General features: G+C 40.6%; 1 protein-coding gene across 1 annotated transcript in view; it reads left to right on the top strand.

Moving 5' to 3' along the window:
* Window positions 1–18,405, top strand: part of jarid2b (jumonji, AT rich interactive domain 2b) — a 115,199-nt gene that overhangs the window by 47,935 nt on the left and 48,859 nt on the right. The window contains exons 2-3 of the mRNA XM_056254508.1: window positions 9,668–9,803; window positions 14,223–14,334. Of these exons, the coding sequence (XP_056110483.1) occupies window positions 9,668–9,803; window positions 14,223–14,334 (248 nt within the window). The remainder of the gene's footprint in view (window positions 1–9,667; window positions 9,804–14,222; window positions 14,335–18,405) is intronic.

The raw sequence follows: 18,405 nt of genomic DNA, 5'->3' as shown, positions 1-18,405 counted from the left end.
TGCTAAGTTCAACATTACATCAGACACACAACTCCCTTCATCACATGCAAACAACCATTGATGTCCAGCTCAAGAGGTCACATGTCTGTTAAATTTGAGAGAGTTCAGGAGGACCACATGCTCTTCTAGCTGATCCTGAGCTCTCCTTCCTGTTTCTGTCGTATGGTTTAATATTGATCAGTCCTAATTGCTCATGACCTTAATGGTGCTATCCTTTTAAACACATGGTCCTTGTTTCATGTTTAAAGTTCAGCTAGAGGCTTCTTTAGGCGTGTGGTCTCCTGCAGCCTGTGACAGATATCAGGCCTGCTCAGACTCACACTGAAGGAGAGCATTTGGTTAGAATTACTCTGCATTAATACCCTGCATTTAGCCTCATATGCTGTTAGGACATTTCATCAACCACAGCAGAGAGTTAGATCTATTTAGCCCTCTTCTTTGTCCGAAACCATTGTGGGTATTATGGAGTACACTAATTCAATCCTATAACGCACCCTAAATAATTGATGTACACTCAACGGCTAGCCACAAGAGAATACCCATGTATTGTGTGCGTTGCGCCAAATGAATTTGCTGTGTCTTGCCAAAAGATGCCGTTTGCAGTGCTTTTCATTCACTCATTTAGTTGACTATATTTGTGGAGTAATGTAGTGAATAGTGAGTGAGGGCATAGGGGCAATTTCGAATACAGCCTACGAGACCTTATTTAGCTTGTTCAGGTGTTTTTAATTGGGTTTGGAACTTTACAGGAAGGTGGCCCTCCAGGATCAGAACTGGACACCCCTGGCATAGCCTATATGATCTTTGATTTACTGCCACATGACTGATCATCATCTCAAGCACTGCTCTCAAGATGCTTTATCTCTCTGACTGTGTACCTTTCCATCTTGTTTTCCTTCCCCTCTTTATCTTTGTCTGCTTTTCAGGAGGCTGCTGAGGTGCAGATCTGTTGTGTTAATTCATCAGCAAAAGCCTGGCCAGCTTCTGTCTCTTGGTTGCTTGTAGAAAAAACTGTGGGGCCCCAGTCCGGGTCTGTCGTGTATGGAGGTTTTGTTGATAAAGCCTCTTTTTATTGGACCAGCAGTAGCACTGAAGGTGGCCAGCTCTCTCCCAATACCTGTAATTCAGTCTGGCATTTATTTATTTCTGTAAAAAACGAAACGCACTGCTTTCTTATAAATCTATTACATTTTGGCCGGGGTTCCGCACTTGACGGCAGTGACTGGCAATGACAATTTGTCACTCAAGCATGTTAAGCTTGGTTGTGCTGTCCATCTGCGGGCTGCCCGCGGCACAGCACCAGCGCCAAGCTGATCAGCGGAGCGGAGTTGAAATAACCGTTATCCTGTCTCGACACAGACTTGCTTTTGCAACCCTGCACAGTCGCTGCAAGCATACCCACTGGACAGAATGAAATGCAGAGGAGTCAGGGGCCCCAATCTTTAAATTTGAGATGAATTACGTCAGCTATAAGCAATTCAACATCTTCAGGATTACCTGAAAGCTACAGGCAAATGAGTTTGGTCAGGGTTGGAGCGAAACTCTGCAGGAAAGTGGATCTCGAGGGCCAGAGTTGCCCAGCCCTGATGTACAGTGTCCATGTACCATGTTTTTTTTTCTAAAAAGCGTCTTTCTCTATTGAAAGAGCCGTGTTTTCTGCTAAAATATGGATGTAGAACCAAAAGCAAAGTTGCAAGGTTTTCAAATTGCTTCCGGAGGATCACGCTCCAGCTGAGCAACTCTAACTCTCCAGGTTCCCTTGGCTCTGCAGTAGAGTGTGTGTTGCGCAGACATTCCAATGCAGTGAAGTAGAGGGTGTAATGGGGTGCCTCTATTGGCCTCCCGCACCGGATCACCTCTCTCCCTCTCTTTGTCGTCCCCTCCATTGCTTTTGCTCAGAGCAAACAAAACAAAAGCACTTTCTTGTCATGGCTGACTCTAGCTGTGCCTCACTCTCAAACCAATCACCCTCAATCTGCTTACGGCAGACGAAACAAGCGTAGACATACGCTATGCAGTGCTGACCCAAATCTTAGGCACCGCTATGTGTGCTTGTTTCTTTTATTCTTCCAACATCTGGAGGACACGTGTAGAGGGAGGAAGAAGCGCTTTAATATTTTTGCTCTTTAAGGCCATCTCTCCCGCCCCCAACCCCTCCCCCCTCTTGCTCTGTCTTTTCCGAGGAATTCGTGTTATTACACATTTCTTGATGTTAAGAGAAAGATCTCAGTTGGCGCTTGGCCTACATTCTTTGTTGATAAGATCCAGGACTGTGTGGCTATATTTAGCGTCTTTCATCTGAACAGGCTTCCAGTGTGTTTTTAAAAGAGCCTATTCGTGAAAGTATAGTCCCCCTCCCTGCCAGCTAATGAATCCATTGTCATTACATATTCATCTGGGAAAGAAGACGTATGAACTTCCTACATGCCGATAAAGGAATTCTTATTTTGTTCATTCATGCTTTCTTCAATGTTAATATGATGTACATTCACTCCACGATCCGATTGACTGATACTTGGTAGAAGAACTCTTCAGTGTTCAGGTTTCTAAAGGAAAGATTTTGTCATTGGATAGTTGCTAGAAAAGTTTTTTTTTAAGCTACCTTACACGCTTATATGTAGGTTCAAGAACCGTGACATTTTTAGAGTCAGTACATTTTTGCTGAAAATTGTTTGGATTTGTCACAAACTTAGTGTTGATGGTTGTAACACATTTTAGCATGCTTAGCAGATTGTTGGCTGATTGTGACTGTTAACACACTAAAGCATATCCAGCAAAGTAAAACTGTGAAGTCACATGTTAACTGAATTCCCTTTAAAGATCTACTGCTAAACATATTAAAGCTAAATTTAGTCAGCTTTGTTTTTATCAACTAGTTAGTCATTTGAGGCTAACAGAGCTTTGCCTTGTCTATTGTGGTGTGTGCACGTGCTTCTAGATTCAGTCGCTCTCAGGGTATGCTAATGCTGCTGAACAGCATGTCTGTTTGGGGATGTTTGCAAAAAAAGATTGCAATAAAAAGGGAAGTTTCTCTGGCTGTACAGGTCAGGAAATGCATGCTCAATGGCGGTTACAGACAGACACTCTGTTCATTTAACCTCTGTTGGGTCTTTAAACCTTTCGAAAAGAAACTTTGTGTTTACCTAAAGCAAGTGATGTGTGTCTTGTTGGCTGGTGGGGATCTTGCATCCTCATTGCATATGCCCTCATTGGAATGCTTGAAGTATGCTAGGAGCCCCAAGTCTCACTTGGGCCGTCTATGTGATGGGTCTGTGTATGCATGAGTGTGTGTGAATGAGAGACACTTCTCTTCGCTCTGTCACACACCCATGTGCTCCTGGTGCTCATTAACGAGGCTCAGAGCTCCTCCGGGATGGAGCAGAGGGGGTTTTGGGAAGCAGGGTGAGTGTTCGTACGTGCAGCGCGGGTAAGTGGCGTCTCTTAGCTTGTGCCAGCTCTCGGTGTCTCGTCACATCTGAGTACCAGTGCTGCCAACCAACTCTAAAAGTCTATGAATGAGCCTGGCATCATCATGGTAACTGCCAGGAACAGTTTTCTGATGCTTGTCTTTCTTACAAGTTTTATTTGACAGAAGCAAGTTTGTGTTTATGTGCTTGTGCAGATTAGCTTCCTGTATATGATCCTTGAGTCCAAAGTATACTTCAGTTTTGTAACGGGTGCTAGTCTACAGCCGAAACACATAGCCTTTCAATGTGTACTTCATTTGATAGCATGTCCAAAAAAGCACACGACTTTGTCCAGTTTCTGCGCTATTTCTCTCTAGAAGTTATGACCGATTTCAAAATATCATTGTACAAGTTAATTAGAATTGTGGGTATCTCTTGCACACTTACAGTACACGTGTACTATGCTGATAATGAAGTTTATGGCACAGGCACTGTACACATCCTCTACTGGTTCCTTGCCACTGTCGCCTTGCTTTTGGCTTGCTTAGTTGGGGATATTTAATATTCAACAATATTATTGAACTGTGTTGTACTACTTTCATGTTATCACTGTGAAGCTGCTTTGATGCAATCTGTATTGTGAAAAGCGCTATATAAATAAATGTGACTTGACTTGACTTACTGTACATGTAACTACAAACTGTATAACAGTATACAAAAACGGTATACTTTGGGCCAGAAAACATACTACATACTAGTATGCAAATGCTTGGTCAATACATTGCATTCATGCATCGCTGTCTGTAACAAACCAGTGTACACAAGGAGGGGCGATAGAGTGACCTTCAAATGCTGTTGAATTAGGGGTGTGACGGTTATTATATAACCGTGAGACCGACGGTTATAGTTGAACACCGTCATTAGAACTCTATAACCGCCAAAACCGTTCTATTAAAATATTTTTTACAAACATTTTTTATCATAGAGAATGTTTAAATACTAATATCAGCTTACGAGGGAAATGGAGGTGGAGTTAGTGGTGCGTCGGAGGCTGAGTGCTGGACATGATTCGGGAGAGGTCTGTCCCCCTTTACCGATCAGAGCGCGCGCTGACACGGTTAAGCCTTGTTTATACTCGACGCGCCCGCACGGCAAAAAAATGACGCGCAAGACCGGCAAGACCTCATTTCGCTTGGCTGTGTGCACGGCTTTTTTTGTAACAGCGCGCGCGGCGCCGCGTCCGAGGATGACCGACTTCAAGCCGAATCTGCCCGAGCATGTATGTCTCACCGCACCGGCACGCAGTTTGCGCGTCTAAATTGCAAAGTTTATTTGTTAAGGTTTTGTTTACTGTGTGTGATTCATTTAATGGAAAGCACATTCACTTCTAGTTGTCTTGCTGTTCATTTTAAGAGCGAGTTGTCCTATAACAGACGAACAGTTATTCAACCGAACGTCCTATAACCCCCCACCCCCGGACGACGACGGTTATGTTACGAACCGTCACATTTGACTCACGTCATAACAGTCATCACCAATCCTGAAACCGGCACACCCCTATGTTGAATTTAATTTTGTGTAGAGTTAGCTAGCTATAAACATGTTGACAGTTTAATTAAAGTTTGGATTACTTGCTCAGTAAAATTCTCTTTGACCTCCTTGTTCTGTGAGTACAAAAGATGACTAGTTGAGTTGATGAAAACAAGTTGAACATTTTATACTGATACCCTCTATAAAGGCCACTGCGACTAGACTAACAATGTGACACATACTTGTGTTTTACATTAACATTATGCACATACTTTTGTTAATACTTAAAACTTTGCAATTAGCTTCCACTCTGACTCCTAGAAGCGTTGTCAGTTTGCACGTCAATGGACGCTACAAAACGCAATCTAACACTGAATAGCTAGTTGTGCAGAGACTTGTCATTTGTTTTAACATTGAAGGCTGAAATATGATTGCTCCATTCTTCTGATCGTTGTTTTTTATTGCAGACTAGTGAGTCGGACTGCGCTCCTACAGCTCTGTTAACGCCAGTATCCAGCTCAGCATTTTCTTTCTGAGCTGGAATGCTATATGTAGCGCAAGAAGGAAATAACTGTGGCGGTTTGCCAGGCTTTGAGAAAAGGGGGGCGATGGAGAGGAGGGTGGAACGGAGAAAAGAAAACAAACTTGAAGGCAAAGCGTTCGTGGTCGGCTCCCAGAGTTGAGAGAGGAGTTTTTCAGACGGAGAGGTGTGTGCGTGCTCTGAGCAGTAATACTCTATTCAGAGAGCAGCGCTGGCTCGACGCCAGACCGCGAGGTGATAGTGAGCGCGGGGTAATTGCTGCCTACCCAGCAGCCTGCTGGATTGTGCTCTTGGGATCCAGTGACAGCATCACGCCTCTGAGCGCTTCAGCCCACCTCGCCGTCTGCGCGGAGCGCTGTACGCACACTCGCACGCTGTTATTATTGCCGTCTCTTGGCATAGGACCCTGGCCACAGCGCATTAGAGCAATAATATGTAGTTGATTCTTTAAACTGACTCTTGGAATCATTTGCTAAATCTTGTGTCTGTGAGAACTGTGCTGTGGTTGAGCTGCGGCTTTGCATGCAGGCTATTTTGAGCCACGCTCTGTCTGTGTGCAGGTGTGTGTGTGTGTGTCGCACTCTGTCTGTGTGCAGGTTTGTGTGTGTGTGTGTGTGTGTGTCTCTAACGAGGTGCTCTGGTGGTTTCACACACCACACGCCCAATCAGCTGCTGTCAGGCTTTTGCAGCGCATCAGTGCGTAGAGGAGTCTCGAGGTGTGTGTGTGTGTGTGTGTGTGTGTTTGTTGACATGTCTGCTGGGAGATCTGATGTTCACCTGTCAGTGTCAGCCCCCGCACAGGAACTCATGCACATGCACACACTCCCATGTCTTTTGTTTCACTAAGCCCCGCCTTCTGCTTAACCCCACAGGAAACAATGCCACAGTGCAAACCTTACATTTCTAATTGGGCATTTCCTCAAGATTTGGCGAGGTTTATGTTTAGATTAGAAATAAATTGGCAAAATTGGCAAAAAAAAAAAAAAGCACGGTAGCTTTCAGTTAGAGTTAGCAGCGGTGCTTGCTGAATGTTTTATGTCTTTTATAATAACTTCTTCATAAAGTCTTAGTTTATTTCAATAATTGTTTTACCTAATCCTGGGTTCAGACTACACAATATTTTTGTCTGTTACGATTGTCACTGTGTCAGATTATGCGGTTTTGACTCCTAAATTCTTGTCATGTCGTGGACAAGAAACATGTCAGACTATATGTTGCTTCCCGACCAATCACCGCTTGCCATCTTTAACGATGTGTGTGCAATCAGTGATTCATCGAGAAGACTGAACTAGTGACTGACTTCCGGAAACAAGAGCGTAAACAAACAATGGTTATACTAGCTTAATGCTAATTCCATTACTCACCGGGTTGCTAAAGAATTTTCAGCAGCCATTACTCCAGTCTTCAGTGTCCATGATCCTTCAGAAATCCTTCAGAAAGAACGCCCTGGCAAACACATAGCAATGTGCTAAAAATCCTTCTGAACACCATGGCAATGGGATAGCATCTCCTTGACATCCACCTGCTACACCCTAGCATTGTGGAGGCAAGTTTTGCACATGCAGTCACCACTTACATTTCCAGAAAATGATAGTCTTGTTTGGTGTTTTTTTTTTTTTTTGTTGGACATCAAAGCATCACACAAAGAGATCTCTTTCCAGGATTTAATTTAGTAACAGTTAACCAAGGTCAAAATGTTTTTTTTTTTTTGTGTGTGTGTCTAACTGACATGCTTCTCTTTTAGTACAGTGACTGTGAATAACACAACAGCACGGGAATGTCTGTAGTTCCCCTCTCGAGACGAGCGCTCTGAGAGAGAGGAAGCAGTTATTGTCTGTGTGGGAAACAAACTGTAATATTTAACTGGCTCTCCGAATGTTAACAAGTGCATATACACTCACCTAAAGGATTATTAGGAACACCCGTTCAATTTCTCATTAATGCAATTATCTAATCAACCAATCACATGGCAGTTGCTTAAATGCATTTAGGGGTGTGGTCCTGGTCAAGATAATCTCCTGAACTCCAAACTGAATGTCAGAATGGGAAAGAAAGGTGATTTAAGCAATTTTGAGCGTGGCATGGTTGTTGGTGCCAGACGGGCCCGTCTGAGTATTTCACAATCTGCTCAGTTACTGGGATTTTCACACACACAACCATTTCTAGGGTTTACAAAGAATGGTGTGAAAAGGGAAAAACATCCAGTATGCGGCAGTCCTGTGGGCGAAAATGCCTTGTTGATGCTAGAGGTCAGAGGAGAATGGGCCGACTGATTCAAGCTGATAGAAGAGCAACTTTGACTGAAATAACCACTCGTTACAACCGAGGTATGCAGCAAAGCATTTGTGAAGCCACAACACGCACAACCTTGAGGCGGATGGGCTACAACAGCAGAAGACCCCACCGGGTACCACTCATCTCCACTACAAATAGGAAAAAGAGGCTTATATTTGCAAGAGCTCACCAAAATTGGACAGTTGAAGACTGGAAAAATGTTGCCTGATCTGATGAGTCTCGATTTCTGTTGAGACATTCAGATGGTAGAGTCTGAATTTGGCGTAAACAGAATGAGAACATGGATCCATCATGCCTTGTTACCACTGTGCAGGCTGGTGGTGGTGGTGTAATGGTGTGGGGGATGTTTTCTTGGCACACTTTAGGCCCCTTAGTGCCATTTGGGCATCGTTTAAATGCCACGGCCTACCTGAGCATTGTTTCTGAGCATGTCCATCCCTTTATGGCCACCATGTACCCATCCTCTGATGGCTACTTCCAGCAGGATAATGCACCATGTCACAAAGCTCAAATCATTTCAAATTGGTTTCTTGAACATGACAATGAGTTCACTGTACTAAAATAGGCCCCCACAGTCACCAGATATCAACCCAATAGAGCATTTTTGGGATGTGGTGGAACGGGAGCTTTGTGCCCTGGATGTGCATCCCACAAATCTCCATCAACTGCAAGATGCTATCCTAACAATATGGGCCAACAATTCTAAAGAATGCTTTCAGCACCTTGTTGAATCAATGCCACGTAGAATTAAGGCAGTTTTGAAGGCGAAAGGGGGTCAAACACAGTATTAGTATGGTGTTCCTAATAATCCTTTAGGTGAGTGTATGTTCAATCTCGTGTCTTTATCTCATCTACGATGAATTCCACTGAAACTTATATAATAATTTAATAATTTGCTACAGTGTTCTCCCTTGCAAATCTAGCAGATTGAAAGTGAATGATTGAGTCTGTTTTGGTTGCCTTGTCTTGATAGTGTATTACATTAATAATCATTACTAAAATCTATACAACTTGGTAATTTATTCAAGTCCTTCCATATAAATTCACCTTTGCTGTTTTGTGTCAAATCCTAATTTTTGTACATCAATTTTATGACCAAGTCATTCTGTAGCTAATGTATTACAGTTGCTGTCAAAGCTCTTAATATTTAATCTATTAATGATAGTGTAATTTTAATTGTTCCCATCACCTTTTGTGCAGGATTTTGTACAGCTTTTATAACATAGGTATTCACAGCTTTCTGGACCTTTTAAGACCTTTAAGAGAAGAATCGTGATGATTCCTGGCACTAAATTTGGCGAGCGCACTGCAGTTTTAATTCTATACTAAATAATAGTACCGTTTGTGGAAGGTCTACAGTTAAGCACATTTAAAGAATAACTTCTATAGCACACTTTTGCTATTTATAGCATGCCTGTGAGAACCTGACCTGTGTGAGTCATGTTGCAAACGATTCTATAGATAGAATCAGAATTATTATCAAGGATTGTTGTCTCACGCACTGACCTGTGTGTGTCTTGTTGCAAATGATTCTATAGATAGATTCAGAATTGTTATCAAGGATTGTTGTCTGGAAAGGAAATTGTATTTTTTGGAAAGGAAGCTCTTGTCTTTGTTCCATTCTTAAAATCTCTCTAAAAGATGATGCACTTTTTGAAATGGTCCAAGATCAAACAAATAATTGATTCTAAAGAATAGGGGAAATTATGTCATCATGAACCATCACAATAACACAATTTGATATTTGGTGTAGAAGTGTGTGTTTGTGCACATTTAAGTGTGATTTGTGCGAGACACAACAGGTAAAGTGCTGTAGATTGATTTTATTCATTTACTCGAGCAGCTGCATTGATGTTTGTCTCTATTATAGTGCTGATCATCTCTCTCTTTACAGGATGATAATGATGGGATGCCGTGGTCGGAGGAGCGAGTGGTGCGGAAGGTGCTCTATCTCTCACTGAAGGAGTTCAAGAGCTCACAAAAGCGCCAGCTCTGTGACGGCCTCAGCAATGGGAGAAAGGGACCTAATGGTAAGAGACACTTTCAATGTTTTCTTCACTGAGCATCTAAACACTCAGATTAAACTGTATGTTTTTGTTCAGTTTTTCACCAGTTTGGTACCATCACTTGATGTTAAAATCTCACTTATTAGAGCATGTTTTCCATCAAATGTTTGCAAATACACATATTTTAGCTTTGGTTTAGAATTTTACCTTTCAGTACAGTGTAAACATCTACTTTTGTCTGGTCAAAGGAAGTTCCTAAGGAGGTTTCCAGTGAGTATATGTGTAAAAGTGCCATATGATCCAGGTTACTTCAGAGCTTTCGAAGTCGTCTGATAGCAGTGTGTCTGACGTTGCAGCTGGGACTTCACTTCACACGGCCTCAGAAAGCCAGAGCTTTCACTAAAAAGAGCTCTGAGACTCTAAAGGGAACAAAGAACAGGCCTCATAAGTACGAGTCTGCACAGCCAGACAGAGACGAGGGGGAAAGCCTTTTCTTGATATGGGCTTACCCTTTTTATCACTCAGTTGGGAAATGGAAAGAAAAATAAAAGAAATACAACAGATGGGAGACTTTATTCCCTTTCACCATTTGATGGCTTCCCTCAGAAGTGAGAGGACGCTTCTCAAAGACTTTTACTTGGAGAAGACAGCGCATTTTAATTGATGTTAACAAAACAAGGCTGTGAGAAGTTCAGTCTACTTAATATGTCAAAATGTATTACAATTAACTTTCTAGTAAAGTATTATGTTTCGCTAATGTTTGAGATCACAGAGGTAAAACTGTTGTTAAAACAAGACTTGATCTAGGACCTTAAAAGGAACATGAAACCGTATTTGCAACAGAGTTCGTTGTCTAATGTAAATATTTTCGAAATATATTTTTCAGACATTTCCAGTGCTTCGTCTGCTAAACGATTGATGTCGACAAACAGCATATCAAATGCCCTGTAGTCTCTCACAACCTTGTTTTGTTTGCAAACAATTTGCTCAACTACTCTGAGCAAAGTTTGTTGTATCTGATCTGGTGGTCTGCCGGTGACAGGTAAAGCTCATCCCAGTGCACTAACAACGGCATTTCAAACACCCCCCGTGTAAACATGCAGAGAGATCAAACTGAAGGGGTTTCTGTTGAGACTATGGCAGGAGGCTAGATATACAGTCTCTGAATAATCTCTTAAACTGATAATATGCTCGTATCACAACAGCCCTTAATCTTGTTTTCTTGTTGTCGTATGCGTTAACGTTGCATTGCTACCTCAGGGTAGCAGTAATCCCTTTGAACGTAGGGTGTTTAATGAAGGGTGATACACAAAGTCTGTGTTCACAGATGCGAAAGCTCAGCATGTTTTGACATGAAAGGATCAGCATCAGATTTGGCTTCCATCCGTACATTAGCAATAACGCATGATCTATCTATCTATCTGGCTATCTATCTGTATGTCTGTCTGTCTGTTTGTCTGTATAGACACTTTTTTGTCTGTTGAATCACTTCACTGTTTTTCAGCGTGTCAGCATGAAACTTGTTAACAACTCTATCTCAGGAAAAAGCAATAATCCCATAGTTCTTTGTTTCTGTTTTATTTTCTGTTTTCTATTTGTTTCTGCTTTGTTTTTTTGTTTTGTTTTGTTTTATTTCTTTTTGTTTTCACAGTCTTAGATCATTTTAAATGAAGCTCATTATAGTCAAGGCCCAGATCCGTGAGTGTTGGAGAGTCTTCACACGTGTGAAGGAACCAAACTCCATGTGAAGGCAGCTCCTGAAGCAGACAAAAGGGGACTGTCTGGGTACATGTTTTAGCTTTTGTGTTCTAAACAATGTGGCACTGGCGTCCATTTTGTGGCAACGTTAAGAGGACAAAAACAGTCTATTTTGGCCAAAACAACTGCGTCTGCCACAACAGACCATACATCCTCTCATTAAAGGGGATGTATTTTACACGTTTGTAACATTATTTTTGCACCAAAACCCACTTGCAATACTAGTCAAGGAGTTGTAATTTAGTTTTACAGGATCATTTTCCTACCTCTCTACAACCTTTAAAATTAAACCATGTGAGTATTTCTTTTTTTTTTGTCTTTTTTTTTGTCTTTAAGACTACGTAACAATACATCTGCCATAATTATTTCAAAAATTCTGGGAGGTTAACAATGCCAACTAGTCAACACAACACCTTTTTTCCATTATATGTTGTTCCTAGAATAACATAATAGTCAGGAAAATATTTTTATGGAGCAGTTTATTGAACCTTTAGACAATATTTTTGTTGTTGTTGTTGTTGAGAATAATATATGATACATCAGGTTTTTATGATACATAAATTATTATAAAGTGACAATATGGAGCTCATTCTTGAGGAAGAAAAAAAAAACCTCAGACTGATCAAAAATATGCAATTTGGTGTAGTTTATTTTGTTTAAATGGCAAGTTTTCATTTTAAAATACTTCTAACATGATAAAAGGTATTCTTATTCGTACTTTATAAACATCAGTAAAGGTTTCAAAGCAAAAGGGAATGGTGGGCATTTTGAGGGTTGAGCCTTTTACTTGCTAAACAAGTATGAACCAGCAATCAGACAAGAGAAGGCATGTAGTAGATTGTGTACAACAGGTTTTTCAGGTTTTGATCACATTGATCATTTAGAGGCCTTAGAAATTTGTGTATCAAATATGATAGGGTTAATGAAACTGGGAAGTGTAATAGTGAATAATGGTACATGTCTTTTTGAATTCTCAGATCAGTTTAGGGCTGGGCCAAGGTCACCGGCCACTGAAATAGCTCCTAACCAGGAATGATGCGGCAGGTTTCCAGGGACAAGCAATTTGTGTGTCATTTAGTGTCGTAATTCAGTCTAGATGTGCTTTGTGTTGTGAGACGGTGCACTTTTATACCACATTTCTACATTCTTTCGTCTTCTAAATGAACTAATGGGTTGCACATCATGACCCCATCATCACGCAACATCACGCTCTCTGTGGAAACCAGGAGGTGAATGTAGACGCTACGGGCTTAGATAAACACGCATAAAGATTAGAGGCCCTGAAGGACAGACGGTTGATAAACCGTCACACGCTCTCCCGGCCTATAGAGAGAGAGAGAGAGGACGTTTGGCTCTGCAAGACTCCGACTGTCTTTCACACAGCCACTCAAGTGAGACCAACATATGTAAAACACGGCGCGGGAAGCGAGCAGCCTGCGTTAAGCTGTTTACATCTGATCCCTCTCCACCCACGTTGGCTTGGCTTGGCCGGCTCTCTCGGGTTTTGGCTTCCCATGTCGTGATGAAGGCAGAGGCTCGCGAGCTTGTTTGCTCTTACACTTGAGGAGTCGTTTTGAATATAGGACACAAGTGGGTTATTTTTTTTATTATTATTATTTTTTTTTTTGCTGCTTTTCTATTTGGAATTAAACCATCCCAATTTTCTCAAAGACAATGTTTGGTCTTATGAGAATAGAGCTCTTAAGACTTCACTAGAATGCTTTGAAGTTCAGCCATGTTGTTCCATATATGGGAGAGAAGCATTTTTATAGCGTTTCATGTATGTGTTGGATTGCAGCTTTATTGTAGTTTCTTTCTTCTCCAGCTGTTTTTCCGGCTTGTTGGAGATTTGATGTCCAGCTCTGGGAAGGTTTGGTGATTCTGGATATTCGCTTAACGAATGTTACTAAACACGGAAATTAAATCAGCTGAGCCGTATAAAGGAAGGTTTAACTTCGTAATCCTAGTTTCTCCAGCATTAATGGCCAGAGCTCTTTAGATGTTGTATTACCCGTTTCCCAGTGTTGAATACTGACCCGAATAAATATTTCTCTTACTCTTAATGTAAAATATTATTTCTTTATTACTTCTTTTTGTTCATTTAATTGTAAGCATCATGTCCATTGTTTTCGAGACCAATATCAGTTCCAGACACTGTGAAACAAAAGCTTATGTTATTAATCAGTGTTTATTTGCCAGTTGAAACCCAGTAGCGTTGAGATGGAGTGTCGAGATAGAGAGGCGGAGACTTAGTTTTCAGCTATAAATTTATATTATTGTATTAAATTAATAGAATAGTAATGAAAACACTACTCTGCTGAATTGCAACTAATTTATAACCAATACTACTGCTGATACCCTGCTTACTTCACCAACTTTCTCCCTAATTGTTTGTGTAATGATGCACCGTCCCATTTTTACGACATTGAATTTGCACAAGTTAACTCATTGATAAAAGCACAATTTCAAAGTCTTACGTTGACTTTTGTCAGATGAAATACTGGTACATTACAAAATGTTCTTGCTTCTACAGATGGACTCTAAAGTAAACCATCTCCCATTTCCCATTTGCTCGTGCTCCATTTCTGTGGTGATATTTCATCTTAAGTTAAAATATATGATGCATTGCATCGGTAGGTTGTCTCTGTTTCTCATGTTTTTTGCTTTTTCTCTCTCTCTGTACAGCTTCCTTGTCAAATGGGCAGCTGAATGGATGTGGGTCTAAGGGAGGACATAAAGAGGACGGGTCTCTCTCTCGCACAGATGGAGGCAGCGAGGGCGGCCCGGCCAAAAAGAGGTTAGTGACCCACTCTCGCTCTCTCAGAGGTCAGTGTTAAAGAGTCGGTTGGATCCCTGGCGGGTAAATCCAGCTGAGGCAACAATTTTAAAGACAGCTGTTGTAGAGAGTATTAAAAGAGATGCCATTATTAGGACCCAAGTATGGCGTTCTCAGACTGAGATATTTCACTTACTGAAGATGTCAGACTTCCTGTTTTTAATTCCTCCATTTGTTTCTATTTCTGGCTTTATTTAGCAGAAAATGACAGTCAGAAAAAAAATGAAGCCGCTTCATTAAAAGGAGTCTGAGGACCCTATAACAAGTGGTAATTCTTTGAAATGAATTGCTGTCATGGTCGTTTTTAATTAGTCACTTTAAGACATGCTTAAACATTTTAATTATTAATTAAAAAGCAAGAGAGTTAATGTGTCCAAGTGCAGTCGGTAATTAACTATTCAGCGTGTAATTTTTTAGGATGTTGTAATCTGTGATTTGGAAAAGCTCTGAAGAGAAGAGGAGGGGATGCAAGGAGCTTGGTGAAGAAACATAATAGACAGGCTTTTTTTTTTTTTTCTTTTTTTTTTTTTTAGCTGTGCCTTTGAGGCAGACGCTGGCTGGAAAATGGTGAGAAAGACAAGTTATGGGTCTTTTTCATTCGGAAAAATATAAACTGCTAATTTTCCCCACCACACTGAGCTTGCAATGCACTTTTAGTGCTGTTGATTCATATTTTACATCAAATTACCTAGTTGTTTGGATTCCGACAAAGCAGCTCGTCTTTGTGTGATTTGTGTGATATTTATTGGTGGAGTGGAGGACTCAAAGGAATTGTTCACAGAAAATGAAACTTCTATCATTTAAATCATCATCATTTCAAACCTGTATCTTTTCTTACGTGCAGCACAAAAAGAGAAAGTGAGAATATTTGAGGCTACTTGTCGTTCTTTTCCCTGAATTTACAATGAATTATGAAGTTTCAAAAAGGACGCAAAGGCATTTTATTGCTTTGTAGGAGAAACAGGCCAAATTCTATGAAAATCTTGATACCTGCTGTAGTTCTCTTTTTTGCATGTTCATGAAAGAAGTGACTGTCCAATTGTGTAGTCTAATGAGAACAATATGCCTTTGTTTGGCCATATTCTACAATCTCAGAATTATAGTTTTCAGATAATTCAATCCCGGAATGCATTGCCGAAATCTCAGTGAAATAAAATCATTCAAGATGGCTGACATGGAGAAATGTCAACTGTAAATATATTTCATTTACTACTGAAAAGGATTGATATTATATATATATATATATATATATATATATATATATATATATATATATATATATATATAAATATATATATATATATAATGTTTTACCTGTGAAGCAGCTGCCTAAGTGTTTACCTCATTCTAATTCCCATCTTTTATGTTGTACTTGGCATTATAACTCAGTATTTGAGCTCAATTGCCCATCTCCTTTCAAACAGGATTTGACTTTGATCTGAGTGTATGGCCACATTCAAAGCTCAATCACACATTCACATAGATGGGTGGCATTAGCATTATGGAAGACCTATTCATCAAGCCCACTGTTTAATGGCACAACTTTCATGGCGTGCCATAAACCCCCTTACAAAGTTGCGTAGGCCCGCTGAAGAGGCTTTTCTTCCTCTCGAGAGTCTGAATTAATCCCACCACCGGCTTCGAGGGAACAAAACAGCTCTAAGCGCAGGAGCGGCTTCAAAGACGATGCTGCCCAGCGCCCACCGAACGCCACACAACGCAGCACTTCCACATCGCAGCGGCCAGACCCCAGCAGATGTCCGTTTCAACCCCCTCCTGAAAGAAACATTCACAGAGACCTTCTGTTGGGGGTTCTGTCTATCAAGCCACAAGCACCTATGGGAGAACGCAAGAGAGTAATAGCGTGTGTGCGGGCGAAGATCAGCGTGCGGCACCTGCTGCTGCTTTACCTGTCACTTAATACCCTGTTATAATAGTTAATCAGGGCGCTGTCCTGTAGACATCATCATTAAAACAGATTTTTGTGGAGCGACAGATCGAGTGGGAGGCGAAAAAGAGGCAGAAACAGTTTGAGATGGGCAGTGCAGAGATGCAAGTAAGGACAAAGAGCAGCAGATGTGCAGTGTAATCGGTAAAGCATTGTGGGCCGGTAAGAGCTCTGCCTGCAACCTAGTCTTAAAGGGACAGGTCATTCAAAAATAATAATTCTGTCATTATTTACTCACCCTCATGTTATTCCAATCCAGCATGACTCCTAAAGAACATGAGAAATTTTTTAAAATGTTGGGTGTTTTTCATGTAATTATAATGAATGTACAGTTTCAAGTTTCAAAAAGAGCTTGACACAAAAGCACCATAATATCATAAAAATGGTACATATAACTTATGCGTTATATTCCAAGTCTTCTGAAGCCATTTGACAGATTTGAGGAACAGACTGAACTTCAAGTTGTTATTCACCTATATTCTTGTTGTTAACTCTAGAACTGCTTATCTTGATTCAATGAGTTGAATTCAAGAAACAATGTGATTCATGAATGAATCATTCAGATATGTTCTCTACGCAAGATCAAATGAGTAATTGAAATGATCTGACTCAAACAAATGATTTGTTCACTGATTGAAAATCACTACTTCTCCCATGAACTCTCACAAAATTACAAAATGTTATGGAGCTTTTGAGCATCCATCCATCCATCCATCCAAATCCGCTTGAAAACTGAATTCCCTATTCATTGTAACTGCATGGAAAAGAGCAACCAGCACATTATTCAAAATACCTTTTGTGTTCCACATAAGAGAGTCTGCATACAGGTTTAAAACTACACGAGGTTGATTAAATTGTCAGAATGGTAATTTTTTGGAGAGCTTTTCAATGAATCACTCCTTGTCTGACATTTGGCGTCCTATACTGGACATTTGAATGTGTTGGAAGTCTGTGTACTTGTGTGTGTCTGCATGCTGGGCAACTTATTAGGCATCTGGTGCCCACATAAGACGACAACAAGGAGTCTGATTGAGGGAGTGCCAACGTCTGTCACACCTGGCCTACAATAAACCCAAAAAAAGAAAGTGAGAGAGAGAGAGAACGAAAGGGAGGAGAGACAGACAGAGGCACAGGTGCAGGGGCTGGCCAGGTTGCAAGGGGAGGGACGTGGAAAGACGTTTGGGAGAAGACTGCTGTTTGCATTCCCAGGATTGGGAAATAGAGAGGCCTCCAAGCTCTGCCAAGTGTCAAAGCAGCAACTTCCCATCCTTCGTTTAAAATCTCAGTCGCCTAGACGCGCTGAATACACACAAAACCCCAGTTAGAGGAGACAAGGGGGCACCAAATGTGGCAGGCGCTGAAGAGGCCTGTCCTTTTTAGTGTGTATTTGTGTTTACTTGTTTGAGAACCCTTCTTAAAGAGAGAATCGTTTGAATTGTTTGTGTAGTGGCTGCTCAGTTGCTGCCAAATTACTCTTTTGTGTTGGGCCAATGCCGCCTTTACAAACATTTCTTTGCTGTGTTGAGAATAAAATACTAGCGTATTTCTTAAGGTCCTTTCACACTATTCGTGTCAGTGTTCACCAGTGCAACTCTACAGGCAGCACATTGCTCCTAGGTCAAGTGTTATAACAACACTCAATGTTTAAATGTGTTGAAAAGTCAAGTTATACAGTATATCTGTAAGTGATAAGTGGTCAGTAAGATAATTGGGATTTTTTAGAAAGAAATTAAAAATAGTTTTCAGTAACGATGCATTCACGTTGATCACAATTATAATGTTAAATATATTTATATATTTCAAATAAATGCTGTTCTTTTAATGCTGTCAAAGAATCATGAAAAAAGTACATCACAGTTTCCGCAAAAAATCCCTATCCCACGAATAAATAAAATTTAAAATGTATTCAAATTTAAAACATTTTAAATGGTAATATTATTTCATAATATTACTGTTTTTGATCAAATAGATGCTGCTTTGTTGAGCATAAGAGACTTATTTAAAAAAAATGTAAACGTCTTTCCAACCACAAACTTTGGAAAGGTAGTCTATATTAAATAAAGTATTAAAATATAGTATAAAAT

Source organism: Rhinichthys klamathensis, unplaced genomic scaffold (genome assembly GCF_029890125.1).
Source record: "Rhinichthys klamathensis goyatoka isolate OS25496 unplaced genomic scaffold, OSU_Roscu_1.1 h1tg000111l_1, whole genome shotgun sequence".
Lineage (NCBI taxonomy): Eukaryota > Metazoa > Chordata > Actinopteri > Cypriniformes > Leuciscidae > Rhinichthys > Rhinichthys klamathensis.
Note: the sequence above shows the minus strand (reverse complement) of the source record. Positions and strands in the feature narration are given on the sequence as shown.